The sequence below is a fragment of the Vulpes lagopus genome, chromosome 2 (genome assembly GCF_018345385.1).
Source record: "Vulpes lagopus strain Blue_001 chromosome 2, ASM1834538v1, whole genome shotgun sequence".
NCBI classification, from domain to species: Eukaryota; Metazoa; Chordata; class Mammalia; order Carnivora; family Canidae; genus Vulpes; species Vulpes lagopus.
This window is the reverse complement of record NC_054825.1, coordinates 31,513,035-31,531,391: the sequence shown is the minus strand read 5'-3', so window position 1 is coordinate 31,531,391 and position 18,357 is coordinate 31,513,035. Positions and strand designations below refer to the sequence as shown.

Genomic DNA, 18,357 nt, shown 5'->3' with positions numbered 1-18,357 from the left:
CCAGCCGCAGTCTAGCCTCACCTTCCTTACAGTCGTGCCCATTGTCATGGAGCCGGTACCCGGTTCTGCACCGGCACAGATAGCTGCCAGATGTGTTGACGCACTCATGCTGGCACCTGCCATTGTCCTCGGCGCACTCGTCCTTGTCTGGGGAGATCAACAAGCTGTCATGGGAAATACCACCTACAGAATTCCCTCACACCTCAGAACACCACACAGAAGTGGCCTCCACCAGGAAGCCTCCCCGAGTGCCCTGATTTGGGGGGTCCCCTTCCTAGGGTGGGTGGGGCGGCATCTGTTGGATGGCACCTGGTCCTGAGGTATACAGAATTCCCCATGCTCCTAAAACACTTTAGTAAACATATATGTCCTTTACCCTTGCTTCCTGCCAAAACAAAATAGGCTTATGTTGTCCATAAAAGATAGGCTAATATTAATAATAATAGTAACCATAATAAAAGTAACTGCCGGGGTGCTGGGATGACTCAGTCAGTTGCGTGTGTGCCTTCAGCTGGGGTCATGATCTCAGGGTCCTGGGATAGAGCCCTCCATCAGGTTCCCTCTCAGTGGGGGTCTGCTTTTCCCTCTCCCTTCCCCTCTCCCTGTTCATGCTCTCTCTCTCTCTCAAATAAATAAATAAATAAAATCTTAAAAAAGAAAAGTAACCTCCATGTATTGAATATTTATGTGATAGGCACTTCCCACAGCACTTTCTATATAGCATTTAAGTTTCTTTTCATACCACCTTAAGAGCCAGGTGCCTATGCCCCCATTTTACAGGTAAGGAAACTGAGGCTGAGGACACTAACATGCCCAGGGTTACTCTGTGAGCAAGCAGCTTGTGTGACCCAGAGACCTGGGCTCCTCCTCCCTGACCCCAGGCCACCTCCTGCCTGTGGAGGAGGTAAGTGTGCTGGCCACAGGCCAGACCACCGGGCACCAGCCCTGCTCCACCACGCCTAGCCGTTGTGCCTTCGGGCAGACCATGACTTTTGTGCCTCAGGTGCCTCACCTGTAAAGTGGAGCCAGCACTGGTGTACTCACCTTATAGGGTTGTTGGGAGGAGGAAATGAATTAGTACAGGGAAAGCACTTAGAGCAGCATCCCGCCCAGAGGAAGTGTTGGCTTGTATTTGTTATTATGTCTGAACTCAAGTCCTCACTATTGTCACAGTGATTGTGTTAGCTCAAGCCAGTGCAGCACGCACTCCCCCCAAGCCAACTTCTTCCTGTAATAATAGAGGACCGCCTCCCTCCGGGGGCCTGAGAGGTCAGCGGAGTCTCCCCCACCCTCGCCACACCCTGTCCTAACACACTTTGTGTTTTAGTTTCCTGAGGACAACAAAGAATCGTTAAAGGATAAAGAGATGAAGCCCATCTGACACTTAAGCGAGGGAACCGTGAGCTAGTGAGAGGCCGGGAAGGATTCTCCCAAAGCCTTTAGAGGGAGCACAGCCCTGCCCTCGCCTTGACTGCAGATTGCCGGCCTCCATGACTGAGAGAATACATTTCTGTTGTTTCAAAGTGAGGCCACTCACTTTGTGCCCATGTGTTATGGCAGCCCTGCAAAAATATAGCCGCCAATAAAAAAACAAAACAAAACCCAGATCTAGGCATCACCTCCAAGGCAAAGGGAGGGGCAGGGGGCAGAGAGCAGTGGGCAGGTGCCCAGAGAGTCTGCACAGCCATGTCACCCACAGCCCTTGACCTCGCCTGCAAACTCACACACCTGAGAAGAAGTGGGCTCTGAAGCCGCGTTTGGAGACCGTGTTATCTGACTTGAACTCCACACGCATGTTGTTGCTCTGGGAGGTGATGACCTCGGGCATCTCAGAGCCGCAGAACTTGCCGTGCAGCCTGGCATCGGGCGACAGGCCACTGCGCACCTCCACGAAGTCATACTTACAGACCTGCAAGGGAGGGCCATGGGGAGCCACCCGGTACTCCCAGGGCTCCACCCCAGACTCACTGCAGGGCCCCCTGCCTAGCAGCTGCACCCTGCCACAGGGTGGGCCAGACCGGCTCAGCCAGGTCCAGCGGGAGGGCCCTCTTAACTCTTACTGGGATCCCTCTGGTCCACGGTGTCAACGTGAGGCACTCGTGGCTAGCACTCTGGCTGGAGGGCTCTCCCTAGGCCTTGGCTGACTTGGTCACCCCACGACCATGGCCCCATGGAGGGGGCAGGCAATTCATACTATCCTGGCCCCAGCTGTATCTCACCCCCTCCGTTCCCCTCAGCTGAACACTAACCCTCAGACTCCTACCCCAGGGGACATACTTGTCTCAACCACCTGCCACCCCCAAGACCTGCCTTCTCTGCTCTGGGATTTATCAGTGACAAGAGGATCAAAGCATTGTGTCTGCAGAGGGTAGGCAGCTAAAACCTCTACACCAAACACTCCCCAGGTTCTGCCCTGCAAAGATTCCATGACTGTGGGAAGCTGCCTCCTGCCTACTGAGCCCCTCGCTGGTTTGCAGCCCTGAGCCACATCCCAACACAATTAGAGTGCAGAAGCATACATCATTGCCTTCCAGTTCAAACACTTCAAACTGAAGGGAGATCCGGTACTGAGCAGGGGCCACCACCTGCCAGACGCAGTTTTTGTTTGTAGGATACTCCTTCGGCCACCCAGGGCTGGTGATGGTTCCATTCAGCTTGGTAATAAAACCGCCACAGGCCACTGCGCAGGAGAAACAGAAGCAAAATTCATTTGGTTTTAGTTCCAAGCGACTGCGATTTCCCCCCAAGCAGCAATAAGCCTGCTGTTGTTTAATAAAAAAAAAAAAAAAAAAGTTTGATAATCTGAACTGATGAACCCAGCATCCTTCTAGTCTGCTTCAACTGAGGATTTGGAGGGAGGATAAGTCTTTACCACTTTTTAAGATGATAACATGCACTTATGCTTACCTGTCACTCGGTGGCATAGTTGGGGACTCCATATGACTTGGATCAAAGGAGACTTAGGAATGTTTACAGCAAGCTATGCACCTTACCTGGCTTACATGAACAAGCAGATTCAGGCAGGTGGGCAAGGAAAATCGAACACCAGCCCAGTAGAAATGGAACGAATGAATGAAATGAGCTATTAGTTGAGTCACATGGAAGTGCTCATACTTTTTCTTTGCTTTTAGTTTTTATCTGAATAATCATTTGAATTTTTCACGGCCACAGAAGAAAATTAACCATGGTTCCAGTTGAGGTGTCTGGGATGAAGTTCTAACAATCTGGGCAGCCCTCTCACATCTGTGACTTGTTGGAGTTGTTTTTCCTTCTAAGAGCCAGGGGCATCATCCACCACAGATCACATCACCTCACAGCCAGCCAACTGCCCCATTTCTTCCCCACTTCTCCTAAGATTGTCCCTTATCCCCTCTTATTCTAGCTTGGCAGGTCCAACACCAACCTTCACATGTCTTCTTATCGGCAGCCAGCTCGTAGCCCGGATCACATGCACACTTATAGCTGCCCAGAGTGTTCACACAGCGCTGCTCACACCCTCCATGATCCGGCCAGGAACACTCATCCACCTCTGTTGGAGAGGAAGGGGACTCCGGCTAAATCACCACATAGCTGCCTGGTCTCTTCCTTATCCCATTCCACATCCCAGGTTCCCCAGCAAATGTCCTCTAAGAACAAGAATGGTTCCTTGGTGACCCCCTCCCAGGGAGGCTCTTGTCCATGTCTCAGACACTGGCAGCAACTATAACCAAGGGGGATGTCTTGAGAACATAAGTGTAACTTGTTAGCCAGGAGTAAGGCTCCTCTGGAGGAGATCAGGCCTGGATGATTTTATTCTTTGAAGGGTTCAGTCAGGGTAAACAGTGTGATTTAAAAAAAAAAAAAACAAAACTCAGTTTCCACACCAATGACTTAATCAGTTTTAATGCCATGGAATTGAGGTTCTCCCCAAATAGGGAACTTCTCAGGGACATTAAGCAACAGGTAAGAGCAAGGGGACACATTTCTAGATGAAGATGTAAAAGCATTTTCTAGAGATAGAACCACAATTTATGATTTCATAGTTTATAAATAATCTGAAGAGGTGTGCCCAGGAAGATCTTCAAGGTTACAGAAAACACTGAGCTCTTAGGTTAGCCAATACTCCCAGGAGGAACTGCAGGAAGAGGTCACGGTGAGACAGAGTTAGCAGAGGACGTGGATGGGATTCAGCACTGACAAGTGTCTAGTGATATGTTTGGGGCAGTTAAATAACAGTAAGTATGATGCCAGCAGAGCTGTCCCGAGGAAGAACACGGGAGTCACTGGAGAATCTGCCAGAAATGTCAGCCCACGCATCACTGGAGAAAAGAAAAACCCAGGCAATGGGCATCTCCAAGATGATCAGAAATAAAAGGAAAGACTCATCATTTTCTGTTGCCAAGCTCTGGGGCATCAATCCCTGAGAGGGGGCGCTGTGACCTAACCAAGCCAGAGAGCCAAGCGACGGAACAACAAACACTGAGGCATCTTCAAAACCAAGACAAAACCCATAACAGCTCAATCTAGGAGGAAGAAAGGGTGGGGGTGGTATTGGTTCATAACACTATGGGAAGTAGTAATGGAGCAAACACAGAGTTGACCACAAAATCTTTGAAGCCCGCATGACACATAAAACGAGAGAAATCAGGACATCTTACAGTTGGTAATGACATGGAAAGAACCCAGTCCTGCCTTCACACAGCAATCCTTTTAATAACATTTCTTATGGAGGCTTTGCAGACCCTGCTCAAAATCACCCAGAGATGGGACTCTCGCTGCGTTTCAAAAGTATTTCTTCTCCTTTGAAATTTGAATTGTCAAAATTCTGGCCCCTTGCAACTTTCAACCCACTGGTCCTGCGGAACAAGCAAACCCTTCGACTAGGGCCAGCTCCCTCTGCGCGGCCCCTTTTCCACTCAGACAGACCCATTTCCTTTCAGCCTTCCTTGTCTCCAGTGCACAACATACTCATCTATCTGCTTGCTCTTCACTGGGTAAAGAATGGTGTGTGAATAGCCCATCATTTCACATAGTGGGCAATAAACTTAGGTAATTATTAAGAGTGATGTGCTGTTGGGGCTCAGCCAAAACTTAAATAGGTTGGCCTGTAGGGGGAGTGAGTGTAGGAGACATGCTCTAGGCAGGGGGTTGAAGCTGTCCATGGCCTCAAATAAATGTCTTTTTAAAGATTTTATTTATTAAGTATGCTAAAATAGTAACAACCTTGCAATAACTTATTGTTTTACGATAAACAAAGTACTTTATTCAGCATTTGCTAGAAAGTATAAAAGGGGGGTAGTATATCCTTATTAATAATAAGGAGAAATGGAAAGAATCTAGGCTTCTAGAGTGAACCAGACGACCTCAGTTGGATCCATACTGGATCTCTCCCCAACAATTTGGGTCTTTTAGCCTTTCTGAGCCTCCCTCCTGCTTTAAGATGAGAATTGCACCTGCTTTTAGGGTTGTGGAGGTTGGAAATGATGCGTGTGAAGTCCCTAGCATATAGATATCCAGTACACAATAGTTCTCACTACAGACAACTGCAGGGTTGCTTTCAAAATCCCAGTGGGTTTTTGAAAAAAAAAATCCCAGGGGGTAGACAGTCACAATGATGATGGCAGTGAAAAGGATAAGGTTACCTGGGTGTACCTGAATCAGGTGAGAGCTGAGTAGTACAGGTCTGAGGAGGGGAGAGGGACAAGGCTGAAATAGAAAGGACAACAGTCAAAGTTGGACCAGTGAAGGAAGAAGAGAAAGGCAGGTAGGTGGCCCAGCAGAGTCAAGAAACTGGCAGGTAGATGCACGGGGAGGGCAGAAAAGAATGGTGGAAAAAAGCCCATCGAAATAGGCCAATATAAACATGGGACCAATTGGGAGATGGCAAAGGGGAGACTCTGATGCCAGAGACATGGCTATGGGAAGGACACGCATTTGTCCTAGACAAGAAAAGGAAGACCATAGATGAACAAGTCTCCAGGTGCCATCTTAGCCATGTGGTGGGAGAGAGGATGGTAGATTGGATTTGGGCCTAAAGCAAAGGGAATATAGTTCCTCCAGTGACTAGAAGGTAGGATGTTTGTTTGGCTCAGGAAGGTGGGTAAAAGATATGGTTATTTTTCTTAAAAGGATTTTATTTATTTATGAGAGACACAGAGAGACAGAGGCAGAGACATAGGCAGAGGGAGAATCAGGTTCCATTCAGGAAGCCCAATGTGGGACTCGATCCCAGGACCCTGGAGATCATGTCCTGAGCCAAAGGCAGACACTCAACCGCTGAGCCACCCAGGCATCCCACAGATACAGAGTTATATCTGCATTTGCTCCAGCAAGAGCAGTGGGATGCTTGGCCATTTTCAACCTTACTCCAACTTGGATGGATGGTGTGGAACTGTAGCAGAGGCTCTACTCTCAGTGTAGCCTAGGCATCCTTGGAATCACCTCCACACTGTGACGAAGTAGCATCTGCTCCAAGCCCACAGATTCATGCTTGCTCTGGGTTATGGTGGTCAAGGCCAAGCCTCCTAGAAAAATCTGGGAGAGTGTGAGGGGTAGGAGGAAAAGCTGAACGAGGCAGGGCTCTGGTTTGCACAGCGGTAGCTCTGTCTTCTTTGCCTTCTTCAAGTGGTATTAGTAAAAGAAGGAGTCATTCTGTGCTTAGATAACGAGATGGCTCGGGTAAGATGCCAGCAATTGTTTCAGAGAGAGTTAAGGAATGAGAAGTCAGGGCATATCCCTGAGCTTTTGAAGAGGTACCTGAAGGAAGCCAGTCCCCCTCATCAGCACCCCACGGTGGTCCATTGGCACTGGGACAGAGGAGCATAGGGATCAAGGTGGGAATGATATTATGTGAGAAGTGTGGCCCTGCCAACCCTCAAATGCTGCCATCTCCTGAAGTAAGCAGAGATGAGCTCTGCCTGCTGCCAGGCCAGCGGGCTCTGAGAAGGACTGCCATCTGGCACCAGGAGAGGCATGCAGAGGCCAACTGGCACCCTGGTCAGTGACATGTGCCAGCTGGGCTCTGGGCAGAGCCTCCTACCAACTGGCACCAAGGCAAGAGTTTCTTTCGCTTGGTCCAACTCTTCTGCATGGACTTAGTAGTTAATCTTCCGGTTTCTTTCACCGGAGAAGTCCTGACACACGCATTGGGCACTTGTGTGTTCCCAGGACATCCTACAGATGGCTTTTCTGGAAACAGGCTGGGCAGAGGAAGCTGGCTGTGTCCAGTCTCGAGAGCTGCACTGACCAGTGTGGTCGCCATCATCTTGTTTGGCTATCAAACACTTGAAATGTAGCTACTTTGAATTCAGGTGTGCGGTGAATGTAAAAAGACACTGGATTTCCAAGATTTAGTATGAAAAAACCTCCACAAAATATGTCATTAATATTGTGTATCTTTTTTTAATATTGTGTATCTTAATGACAAATTAAAGTGATAGTACTGCATGTGATAGTAAATGATTGTAAAATTGATATATTGGATTAAATAAGATATATTCAAATCATTCCATCTGTTTCTTTTTGGGGAAGGGAATAAGGTGGCTGCTAGACCGTTTAAAATTACATATGTGGCTCACCTTTGTGACTTGCCTCCTATTTCTGTCGGACAGCACTGCTCTAGACTGTGGTCTCGCCTCATTCTTTCTCCTGGGAATCCCGAAAAGTAAGCAGAGAAAGCAGCAGGAAGCCCAACCCACAAATGAGGAACCTGAGCCTCATTTACTCTTTCATCTATTCATTCCCTGCCCAGTAAATACTTACTGAGCCCAGTGTGGGCCAGGCATGGGGATACAGTGGAGAACAAAGCAGGTATGATCCAGTCCCCAAAAGGAAAATTGACCTGCCTGAGAGCAGACATCTGTGAGGGATGAAGGCAGGACAAAAATCCAAATCTTGGATGCTAAATCCAAGACCCCTTTCCCCATATTTCCATGGTATCAGGAAGGGCAGAAAGGCGACACGTGTCAGAATCAAATCACAAACACGAATGAAAATTTCAAACCCCCTCTGTTGACTTGCCTGTGACTTCAGGCCTCTCTAGTGGGAAGAATGCACTGGGGACTCTGCAGAATCCAGGGTCTGTTCTGGCTCTGCCACCTCAGAACTTCCGCCTCCTCGTTTATAAAATGGGGGTCATACTAACGCCTACCACGGGCTTGTTCTGGAGATAAAGTGAGATTGCTCACGTGGTTTCTGGCACACTCCGTGGAGTCTTTTCTCTCCCCTCTAAGAGGTCCCCCGAGGTTTCCACCAGTCTTGGTTTCTCTTTTAGGATTCAGGGTCAAGCTCACTGACATAAAGGAGACATCAAGCCGGGCCTGTGCATTAAGTTAGTATAGGTGGGCCTTGGTTAACATCTTCATGGGCATCTAAAGAGATGTCTGCAAGCTGAGAACTGAAATGCCCTTGAAGTGTGAGACTGCGCAATGTGGTCCCCCACCCAGGCTGAGGGCCTCCGAGGTCCACACGTCCACGGCTGGGTCCCTCCCCATTTGCCTGCAGCTCTCTTCCACCACCTTGAGCTCTTGAGGACAATGGCTGTGCTTTCCCCAGTGTCCCCAGCCCCTAGCAATGCACCTGACACATGGCCTGATGACTGCTGAATGGGTGCTAACTGTGGAAGAAGGAGAAGATGGTATCTTCCAAGCAGCAAACACAGATGGTTATGATGGGTACTCAGAGCAAGCCAGCTCAGTGCCTTACAAGCCAGTGTAGTATCGCAGGAGGCACTACTTTCCCCTGCATTGACTGGCATCTCCAGTAGTGCTGCCATAAAAAACTCAGGAGGCCTGACTAGATTTGAATTTAAGATGAACACTTCTGGGGCTCCTGGGTGGCCCAGTCGGTTAAGCGTCTGACATTTGGTTTCGGCTCAGGTCATGATCTCAGGGTCGTGGGATCAAGCCCCATGTTGGGCTCTGCACTCAGTGTGGAGTCTGCTTGAGATTTTCTCTCTCTGCCCCTCCCCCTGCTTGCTCACTCTCTCTCTCTCAAAATAAATAAATAAAAGCTTTAAAACAAGATGAACATTTATCATTTCTTAGCAAGGTATGCAATATTTGGGACATGCTTATACTAAAAGATTATCCTTCATCTTAAATTCAAATTTAACTGGGCATCCTTTTTTTTTTTTTTTTTTTTTGTAAATCTGGTAACCCTAATCTCCAGCTTTAGCTGGTCCTCTCAAAAACATGCATCACCAATTAGCAGCAGCACCAGGAATGAGGTGTGGGTGGGTCAGTACCAGCGGGTTACCAACTACCCAACACCTAATTTACAGAGCTGAGGGTGGAAGGCAGGGGAGGAGAAGGACAGAATTAGAATAAATCCTCATAATCATTGGTGACATGTGGTAAGCAAAATAAGGCCTCCTGAAGCCGTCCACGTTCTAGTCCCTGGAACCTGTAAATCTGTTACCTTACTTGTCAAAAAGGACTTTTGCAAATGCGATTAAATTAAGGATCTTGAAATAGGAGATTATCCTGGGTTATCTGAGTAGGCCCAATGTAACCACATGGGTCCTTATAACTGAAAGAGGGAGGACAGTCAGGGTCAGAAAAAGAGATGTGGCAGTGGAAGCAGAGGTGTGTGATGCAGCACAAGAAAGACTCCCCTGGCCAGTCCTGGCTTGAAGATAAAGGGGTTCTCGAGCTAAGAAATGCAGAGGTCTCCTCTAGAAGCTGGAAAATGCAAGGAAATCTGGCCTCCAGAATTGTAAGATGACAAATTTGTGTTGTTTTAAGCCACTGTGTTTGTGGTAATTTGTTACTGCAGCCACAAGAAACTGATACATGACAATAGCAAGAAGAAATTTGCACTTCATTTTTGCCAGAAATAAAAATAACCACTTCAAAAGCTCCTTCTCTAGTAAAGACGGTTCATGGGACTAAACATTATACAATGTGCCTTTGGTTACACGGTTTCATCTTCTCCTGACAGCTCTGCAATAGCCTCATATACCATTTCCAGAAATGGACAATTTGGGGTTCAGAGAGTAACTTGCTTAAGTTACTGTAACCTGCTACTGTAACCTGCTTAAGGCCACCTAGTGAGCATCGCTGCTACTGAGTCACATGCAGTCTGGGCCAGGTGGGGCACAGACTGTGAATTTCCAGGCATTGCAACCACAAGCTGACCTGCATTTGAAATACACTTGCTACTGCCTGCCTTTTTTTGCTTGGGAAAGAATTGATGAAATATTTTCTCCGATTATTCAAAGTATCATGATTCCTGTTCTGCTTCTGTTTGTGCTTCCAGATGCCTCAAGATAAGAGAAGAATAACCATATATATTTGTGTGGCACTTTTCGGCTTATAAAGTGTCTCCACAGCCATCATTTTGGTGGGGCTTCACAACTGGTTAGGTACAATGGGCAGATTTCTTCCCCTTGTTTTGCAGAGAGAAACCGAAGTCTCATGAAGGAAAAGGGCTGCCTGCTCGGGTCATAAGGCTTGAAATGAGTTCTTCTCACACACATGCACTTATGTAGAACCCGGGAGAAAGGGCTAAGAGGGGACAGATGGGGAGAGCAGGAATAAGATAGGGACCGGGATGTCTGTACTGGCACAGCCTGGAGTCCTTGGAGAGGAAGGAAGCAGGGGAAAGCAGCTTCCTTCTTCCTGGATGTGAGTGGTGCCACTGACCAAGAGACCTCAGATGCGGACTGGATAATACCATTCAGTGGCTGCTGGCAGGCTACTGGGCGCCTGACCACAATGTGCTGGGGAATATCCAGGCTTCCCTTTTACAGTGTAGTCTGAGGGGCTTCCAGGGCCCTGGGAACAGAGAAAGAACACCTGCCTCAAGTGCTGAGAAGCCCATTCTGCTGGGGCCAGGAATGCTGCCCTTTCCATGCCATTCTGGGTCTGCTTTCATCTCTGCAACATGGCAGGTCCCTGAGACAACATGGGAGTTGGCTCCCTGAGAACCCTCTCACTCTCCTCTCCACCCCCACCCACTTGAGAGGAGACTGGCAGACTGGGGACTGATGTGTCAGCAGCTGAAGACAGAGGCTGCCTTTCTGGCCCACATCAGGAAGTGCAAGGCTGTGCTGTTGAAAGAGTTTGGCCTTAGGAGTCAGATGGCACTTGGATTCTTGATCTGCACTTAACTATCTGGGTGACCCTCAAGCAACCCTTCTCAACCCTAATCAAATGTGATCTGAACCCAACTTGAAGGGTTATTTTGGGAATTAAAGGACATCATGTCAGCCAAGTACCTTGCAAAGTTCCTGATACCCAGTAGGTGCTCAATTAATGAGAGTGATTACATGAATATTTATTATCAAGGCTCAATTTCCCTGAGGTTTGCTAGGTTGACCTGATAAACTTATTAAATATAGTTTCCAAGTGCAGTGGCAGGACTTTCTGCCATGGAGCAGCTCAGGCCGCACCTGTTCCTGAGTCAGTGGTGAACTCCGTTAGAGGCAGCTCTAAAATGGGTCACTGCCTTCTCCCAACAGGGAGCCTTGTTGGATGCTAAGCTTCCATATGGGTTTTGTGATTCTTAAGCCAGGGGGGCAATACCTCTTCCTGTGACTAAAAATGGAAACAAACTGCTAATTCATACCCTTGAAAAAATTGGCTGCAAAGCCCGCTTTATTGATAGAGCCATCGGACACAAACTTCATCCACATTCTGTTGGAGCTCGATTTCACATCTTCTGGCTTCTCATAGCCACAAAAATGGCCAATCAGGGCACTCTCTTCTGTGGGGCCATCGCGGATTTCCAGGTAGTCGTATGCACAACTGTCGTGCCTTTCAATCTAAATAAAGAAACAGAGGCAGCATGGAAGATGACGGTTGGTCTGGTATTAAAGGTATTTCTACATAAGAAGGGAACCTACTACATAACACTCTCAAAAATCTAACCAAGAGGCCAAAGGACCCAAGTGTGTCCTGGGCTCTCTAAGCTATCCTCTATTTGAGAAAGCCCAGACTAAGCTGTGCAGACTAAGAAATGACACATAGGGCAGGACGGTTCTACACAACTTCCTGGGATCCCATTCTAGACTTTCACATCCCCTGGGTAGCCGTCAGAAAGGAGGTGGATACCATTTCAAAGCCTGCAAAGATTTGGATGCCAAATGTCTGGGTACAATGCACCGTGAGCTTGAGATGGTCTCTTAGGTTCCTCTTTTCAACCAAAAAAAAAAAATGGAAGCCCATATTCATACAGCAGAGATTGTCTAGCAGAAGTTGACATGTACTTCATCCTCAGGAAGAAAAACCGAGCAGTACTTACCTCAAAAGCTTGGAAGGTAAGCCCCACATGAAACCCTTCTGAAACCGTAATCCTCCAAACACATTCCTTGGAAGGTCTGTAGTCATCCGGGTAGTTAGGAGACTGAATTTGACCAGCATCTTTGTTAATGTCTCCCCCACATGTAGCTTTAGAAAGAGAGCCAGGAGAGGAGGAATGAGGTCCCTGGTCAGATCTTAGGAAGGAAATTAGTGGCCACACTTATACCACTAGGTGGCTCCATGTGGCAAGATTTTCATTTCTATCCAACCAAGACTGCCTCTAGAAAGGCACAATTTCATTTGTTTGCAACTCTGGATTTTCTTCATATAAAGAAAATAACCACGGTTCTCCACCTTTGCTGTGCATCATGATCACCTGGGGAATGTTTCGAGCTGTAGAAGCAGGGGTCACATCCCTAGAAGTTCTGATGCTAGTGGGTCTGGGGGAGCTCCATGTAGCAATAATGTCTGAGTTCCCCAAGTGATTCTAACGTAGAGGGCTGGTACAGAGGGCTATACACATGCATGTGTGCATACACACACGTGTGCGTTATTTCTTTTATAAAAACAAAATCTTGGCCTCTCCAAAATTACAATTTATCCAATATGTGGAACGAATTTTAGCAGAAATGCCCTGGTGGCAGCTGCCCAGAGCCCAGACCTATTTGTTTACTCAACTCAACCACCATGGTGGCCTCAGAGGCCCTTTCAAGAAATGTAGTTGTAAATACCCTGACATTGTCCAAAGTCTTTTTTTCATAAATGAAACAAACAGAGGCTCAGAGAGGTTAGGTCCTTTGCTCGGGCTCACACAGCTATTCAGAGGCTGCTTTCATGTCCTCAGGGTTCTATACCCCAGACAGTCTCCCCAGCTGCAGTGGAATGGAGTTCAGTGGGGGGGGGGGGGGGGTGACAGGTAGATGACACCTGTCCAGAAGTAAGCACAGATGGCCTCTCTGCTTCCAGAGTGGGGAGGAAGGGGACAGGATTGAGGAGGGGACTCCTCAGCCCAGCCCCTGGGGTGGCTGCTCCAACCTTCACAGCTCCAGCAGCTGCCACACCTGCCTGGGTGCAAGGGGGACAGTGGGCGGCATGCGAAGGCCAGAGGCACATCAAGTGCTACCCAGGGGGCTTATCTCGTCATGAACAAACCTTCGTACACTGCGAAGAAACCCTTGCCCAAGAGGCTGCTGCTGCTCCGGAACTCCACCCAGAGCCGGCTGTCTGTGGACGTGAGGGGCTCCGGGACTTTATCGCCACAAAACCTACCTGGGAAGTGGAAAAGATTGGTCAGGTTGCCAACAGACAGCAAGAAGAAACTCATTAGAGACAGAGTGAGCAGTGTTTCTTCAATGTGGCTCAAGGTGAGCAGTAATCTTAGCTGTGGCCATTCAGCCTGTAGCTCAGACAGGAATAAAAGATGGAAGGAGGCAGTCACACAGCCCATGTGTCTCCTCCAGGATGACTTCAAGAGGATTCCAGACTCCAATCAATCAAAGTACCCAGAGTATAGCTCAGGCACAAGTGAGTCTGGTAAAGGTGCTGAAGGTGTGGTGAGCAACGATCTGAGGCAGTGACGGATGTTTCTTCCCTCGGTATTTCCTACTACATATATGCCCTTCTTTTAGGGGTGGCATGCCTTGGGGAAGACATTCTGCTTTCCTTGCCTCAGACAAGGGATGTCAGACAACATAGACAAAAAAAAATCACACCTTCTTGGCTTATGAATTTCACAAGCTTTTGTCACAGTTATAAAGATTTGGAAGAACTCTCTTTTTTTTTTAATTTTTTTTTTTAAATTTATTTATGATAGTCACAGAGAGAGAGAGAGAGAGAGGCAGAGACACAGGCTGAGGAAGAAGCAGGCTCCATGCACCGGGAGCCTGATGTGGGATTCGATCCCGAGTCTCCAGGATCGCGCCCTGGGCCAAAGGCAGGCGCCAAACCGTTGCACCACCCAGGGATCCCTTGGAAGAACTCTCAATGAGTAAGAGCACATTTTTCCATTTCCACCCTTGGAGTCTTAGAAAGATTCCTAGGACAGACAAATGAGGGAATGAGGGAGAGAGGATTAGAGAGGGCACCATGGACCGTCTAGAAGGGCCCCATAGCCTGTCCCACTTTAAGCTAATGACCTTGATGGAAAAGGATTATGGAGACCCCCAGTGGGTTTAAGGATCTAGTAGAAAGACACAAAAGCAAAAATAAACAATTGGGGCTTTATCAAGATAAAAAGCTTCTGCGCAGCAAAGGAAACAGTCAACAAAATTAAAACAGAACCTATGGAATGGGAGAAGATATTTGCAAATGACATATCAGATAAAAGGTTATTATCCGAAATCTATAAAGAACTTATCAAACTCAACACCCAAAAACAAAAAATTCAGTCAAGAAATGAGCAGAAGACATGAACAGACATTTCTCCAAAGAAGACATACACATGGCCAACAGACACATGAAAAAAAAAAGCTCAACATCACTCATCATCAGGGAAATAGAAATCAAAGCCACAACGAGATACCACCTCACAGTGGTCAGAATGGCTAAAATGAACAATTCAGGAAACAACAGATGTTGATAGGGATGTGGAGAAAGGGGAACTGTCTTACACTGCTGGTGGGAATGCAAACTAGTGCAGCCACTCTGGAAAACAGCGTGGAGGCTCCTTAGAAAGTTCGAAATAGAACTGCCCTACAACCCAGCAACTGTACTACTATTTATCCAAGGGATACAAAAATAGTGCTCTGAAGGGGCACCCACACCCCAGTGTTTATAGTGGCAATGTCCACAATAGCCAAATATGGAAACAGCCCAGATGTCCATCAACTGAGGAATAGATACACAATGGAATATTACTCAGCCATCAAAAATAATGAAATTTTATCTTTGCAACAATGTGGATGGAACTGGAGTGTATTATGCTAAGTGAAGTAAGTCAGTCAGAGAAAGACAATACCATGATTTCGAGTACTCATATGTGGAATTTAAGAAACAAAACAGATGAACATAGGGGAAGGGAAGGAAAAATAAAATAAGATTAAAAACAAAGAGGGAGGCAAACCATAAGAGACTCTTAACTATATATAGAGAACAAACTGAGGGTTTCTGGAGGGGAGGTGGGTGGGGGGATGGGCTAACTGGGTGATAGGCATTAAGGAGGGCACATGATGTAATGAGCACTGTTATATGCAACTGATAAATCACTAGATTCTACTCCTGAAACTAATAACACACTATAGATTAACTAAATTACATTTAAATAATTTCTTTAAAAATAATAAAAATACGAAAGGATCTGGGACAAGGACAGAACTGTGCCTCCAATCCCGAGGCAGAGCCTGCAGGGGTAATAAGACTCTAGATCCCCATGTCCCACCTGGGGTCAGAATAGGAATATAGAGATGGTTCATCCAGACATTAGTCCAGGAGACAGGCATGTAGAGTTCTTCAGGCAAAGGGGAATGGAGGTGACTTTTCCACAGTCCAGAGGATGTGGGGAGCCATAGGACATCACTCACTGAATGTCTTCTAGGGAGATGTGGACTTTGGCACCAATCTGAATTAGACTAGAATTGAGACAAGAAGGAAGCACAGCAGCCTCTTATGATTCTTCGCTCAGAGGACTGGAAACCAGAATTGAGGTCATCCAGTAATGCCAGCTGGCATGGCAATATGGATGCCTCACTGGCCACCATGCCTTGGCACCAAGTATATCCCTTATCAGCACTCCCATCTCGGGGCGAAGAAAACCCAAATTGACTGAAGTTAACTTCCCACTACCTGATGAGGTGGGACATGAGCTGAGTTGTGCTGAACAGTTCACAACACAGACTAGTGAAGGACTGGAAGACTATTTGGACTGGAAGTCATGGTTCTCTCAAGCACTGATTGTGTGACACACTCAAAAACCCATTTAATATTGGGGACATGGGAAGTGACTGTCAACGAGTTTGGGCTTTCTTTTGGGGTGATGAAGATGCTCTAAAATTAATTATGGTGATGGTTAGTCACACAATTCCATGAGCATACTAAAAATCATTGACTTGTACACCTTAAATGGTGAGTTGTATTATATGTGAATTATATCTTAATATTTTTTTCTTGATATCTTTTCATGTCTATTCAATAGGTATTTAGTGGGCACTCCCTATTGCCAATATCCATGTTGAGCACTGGATCAATCACTTGAAGTTATAATTCTGCTTTGCCCTCTGAGAAATAGGGGAATGAGGTTCAGGGAGGAATAAAGGCCATCATGGACATTTCCTGATGGCCAACTGTGGATACATTCTTTGGGGAGACCTGGGGTAGAAGCTGCTAACCTCCTGCTTCCTTCTGATTCTGGCCACCTGCAGCTTTTTGGATTTGGTGAGCTTAACATTAAGTGAGATGAGCTGAAACTTCTGCCAAGAATTTGGGAAGGAAAAATCCATCAGAAGCCCATAAATTTTCAGTAATGGTTACTCTGGCATGGCCAATTAGTGTCAATTAATTCTTGGAAAACAACACATAAGCATGGGGAAGTATTGCTTACCAGTGAGGAGACAGGGCTGCTGAACAGCAGTTCAACAACATGGGATCACAAAAGGAATTCTTTCTTAGCCAAACCAAGTTTCAAGTCCAAATTTCTCCTTTGAAAACCCCAGCTGTCACAGCCACTGGAGACTGTTTCCAAAAAGGAGAGAGACTTCCCATGCCTGCCCTGCTGTCTAAAAACCCAACAGGATGAGATGAACCACCCACCACTGGGCCACAGGACAACCCGGTCTGCTCACTACCCTAGAGGAGGGAGGAATTAGTGCCTTGGCAAAGCCAGACTTGGTAGGATAAATTACAAATTATTTCTAAAGAACTTCTATCCCCCCAAATCACCTTGAAATTCTTAACAAAAACCCTCTACGCTGTCCCCTGACTGTTTTCTCAACACTCTCTTCTCCACCATAATGGTTCTAACGAAAGCCCTTTGTTATTGAGCATGACACTATCCCAAGCACCTTACGTGGATTATCTAACTGCAACCTGCTACCCCTTGAATTAGGTATTATTATGAATCTAGTTTATGAGAAAACTGAGGATTTGAAGAATTTGAGTTGAGTTACACTTATTTTGAGTTACACTCATGTTGCAAGTGAAACAGGATTTGAACTTTGGCAGCCTGAGATCTTGACCTTCATCATCAACTTTGCCTTCTACTTAGTCACCACTGCCACCATCATCAGAAGCAATTTCTCTGTTCAAGGGGCGACTCTGAACACAGTTCACTTTTGGATGAATAGACGTGAAATCTGCTCTCTGGGAATGTACACATCGTTCCCAGTTTGGACACGGACACTTGGAAACAAAGATCAAAGCCTCCAGCCATGCTTGTTGCAATGCCAGGCTTGGCTGTGTGACTCCCGTTATCATTTCTGCTCACTTGGGAGGTGCCCCCACCCCGGGAGCCCCAGTAGTGGGGCCACACGACACTGACTGGCTGGCCTGGCCTCTCTGAACTTCCCTCCCCACTTCGTGGGAAGAGGGGGAGAGGGGCTTTTGTGTGCACTGCCGTGGTACAGAATGCTCAAAGACAGTTCTACATACAAAAGTGCATTGTTAGAGCAAGTCCTCCAGCAGAAATGAGGGAGGAGAATCCAATGAACAGGACAGTACTTAAGATTACTGGTAAATGCTCTCTGTAGCCCCTTCCTCCCCACTTCAGGTGCAGTCTCATGAAGTGAGCCCTAAAACTGAAAAGCCAATTTGATACCTTTTACCAGCTGTGAAACATCCTCATTCTACTTACATTTCTCTTTAATCACGTTGTGAAAAAAGGTGTCCCAAGCAGTCCCCTTCCAAGAAAACTAACAGGCTGGGCAGAAACTGGACCAGAGAAAAGGTGGCAAATTCCTAAACTGAATCGTGTTCCTGGCTTTGGAGGAGGAGTTTAATAAGGATATCAAGAAGAGGAAATGCAGATGAGGACACTACAAGTAGGCTTCATGGGGAGTCATAAAGGGTTCATTCATAAAAAGTTATGCATCCATTATGCCTGGATTTTCACACACTGCCCTGGGAAAATATGCAATGCACAGTTTTTCAGAGCAAGATGCATACTTTCACAATCCGCCCTAATCCGCTCTCCCTCCTGCCAAAGGGG

The 18,357-nt window shown here is 46.9% G+C and overlaps 1 protein-coding gene across 1 annotated transcript in view; it reads right to left on the bottom strand.

Annotated features, from left to right (window-relative positions):
* The window catches only part of TLL2 (tolloid like 2), a 122,172-nt gene that overhangs the window by 12,567 nt on the left and 91,248 nt on the right, over positions 1-18,357 (bottom strand). The window contains exons 11-17 of the mRNA XM_041732545.1: positions 13,374-13,490; positions 12,223-12,368; positions 11,548-11,743; positions 3,404-3,529; positions 2,520-2,680; positions 1,729-1,909; positions 22-147 (exon numbers count right to left, since the gene is read on the bottom strand). Of these exons, the coding sequence (XP_041588479.1) occupies positions 22-147; positions 1,729-1,909; positions 2,520-2,680; positions 3,404-3,529; positions 11,548-11,743; positions 12,223-12,368; positions 13,374-13,490 (1,053 nt within the window). The remainder of the gene's footprint in view (positions 1-21; positions 148-1,728; positions 1,910-2,519; positions 2,681-3,403; positions 3,530-11,547; positions 11,744-12,222; positions 12,369-13,373; positions 13,491-18,357) is intronic.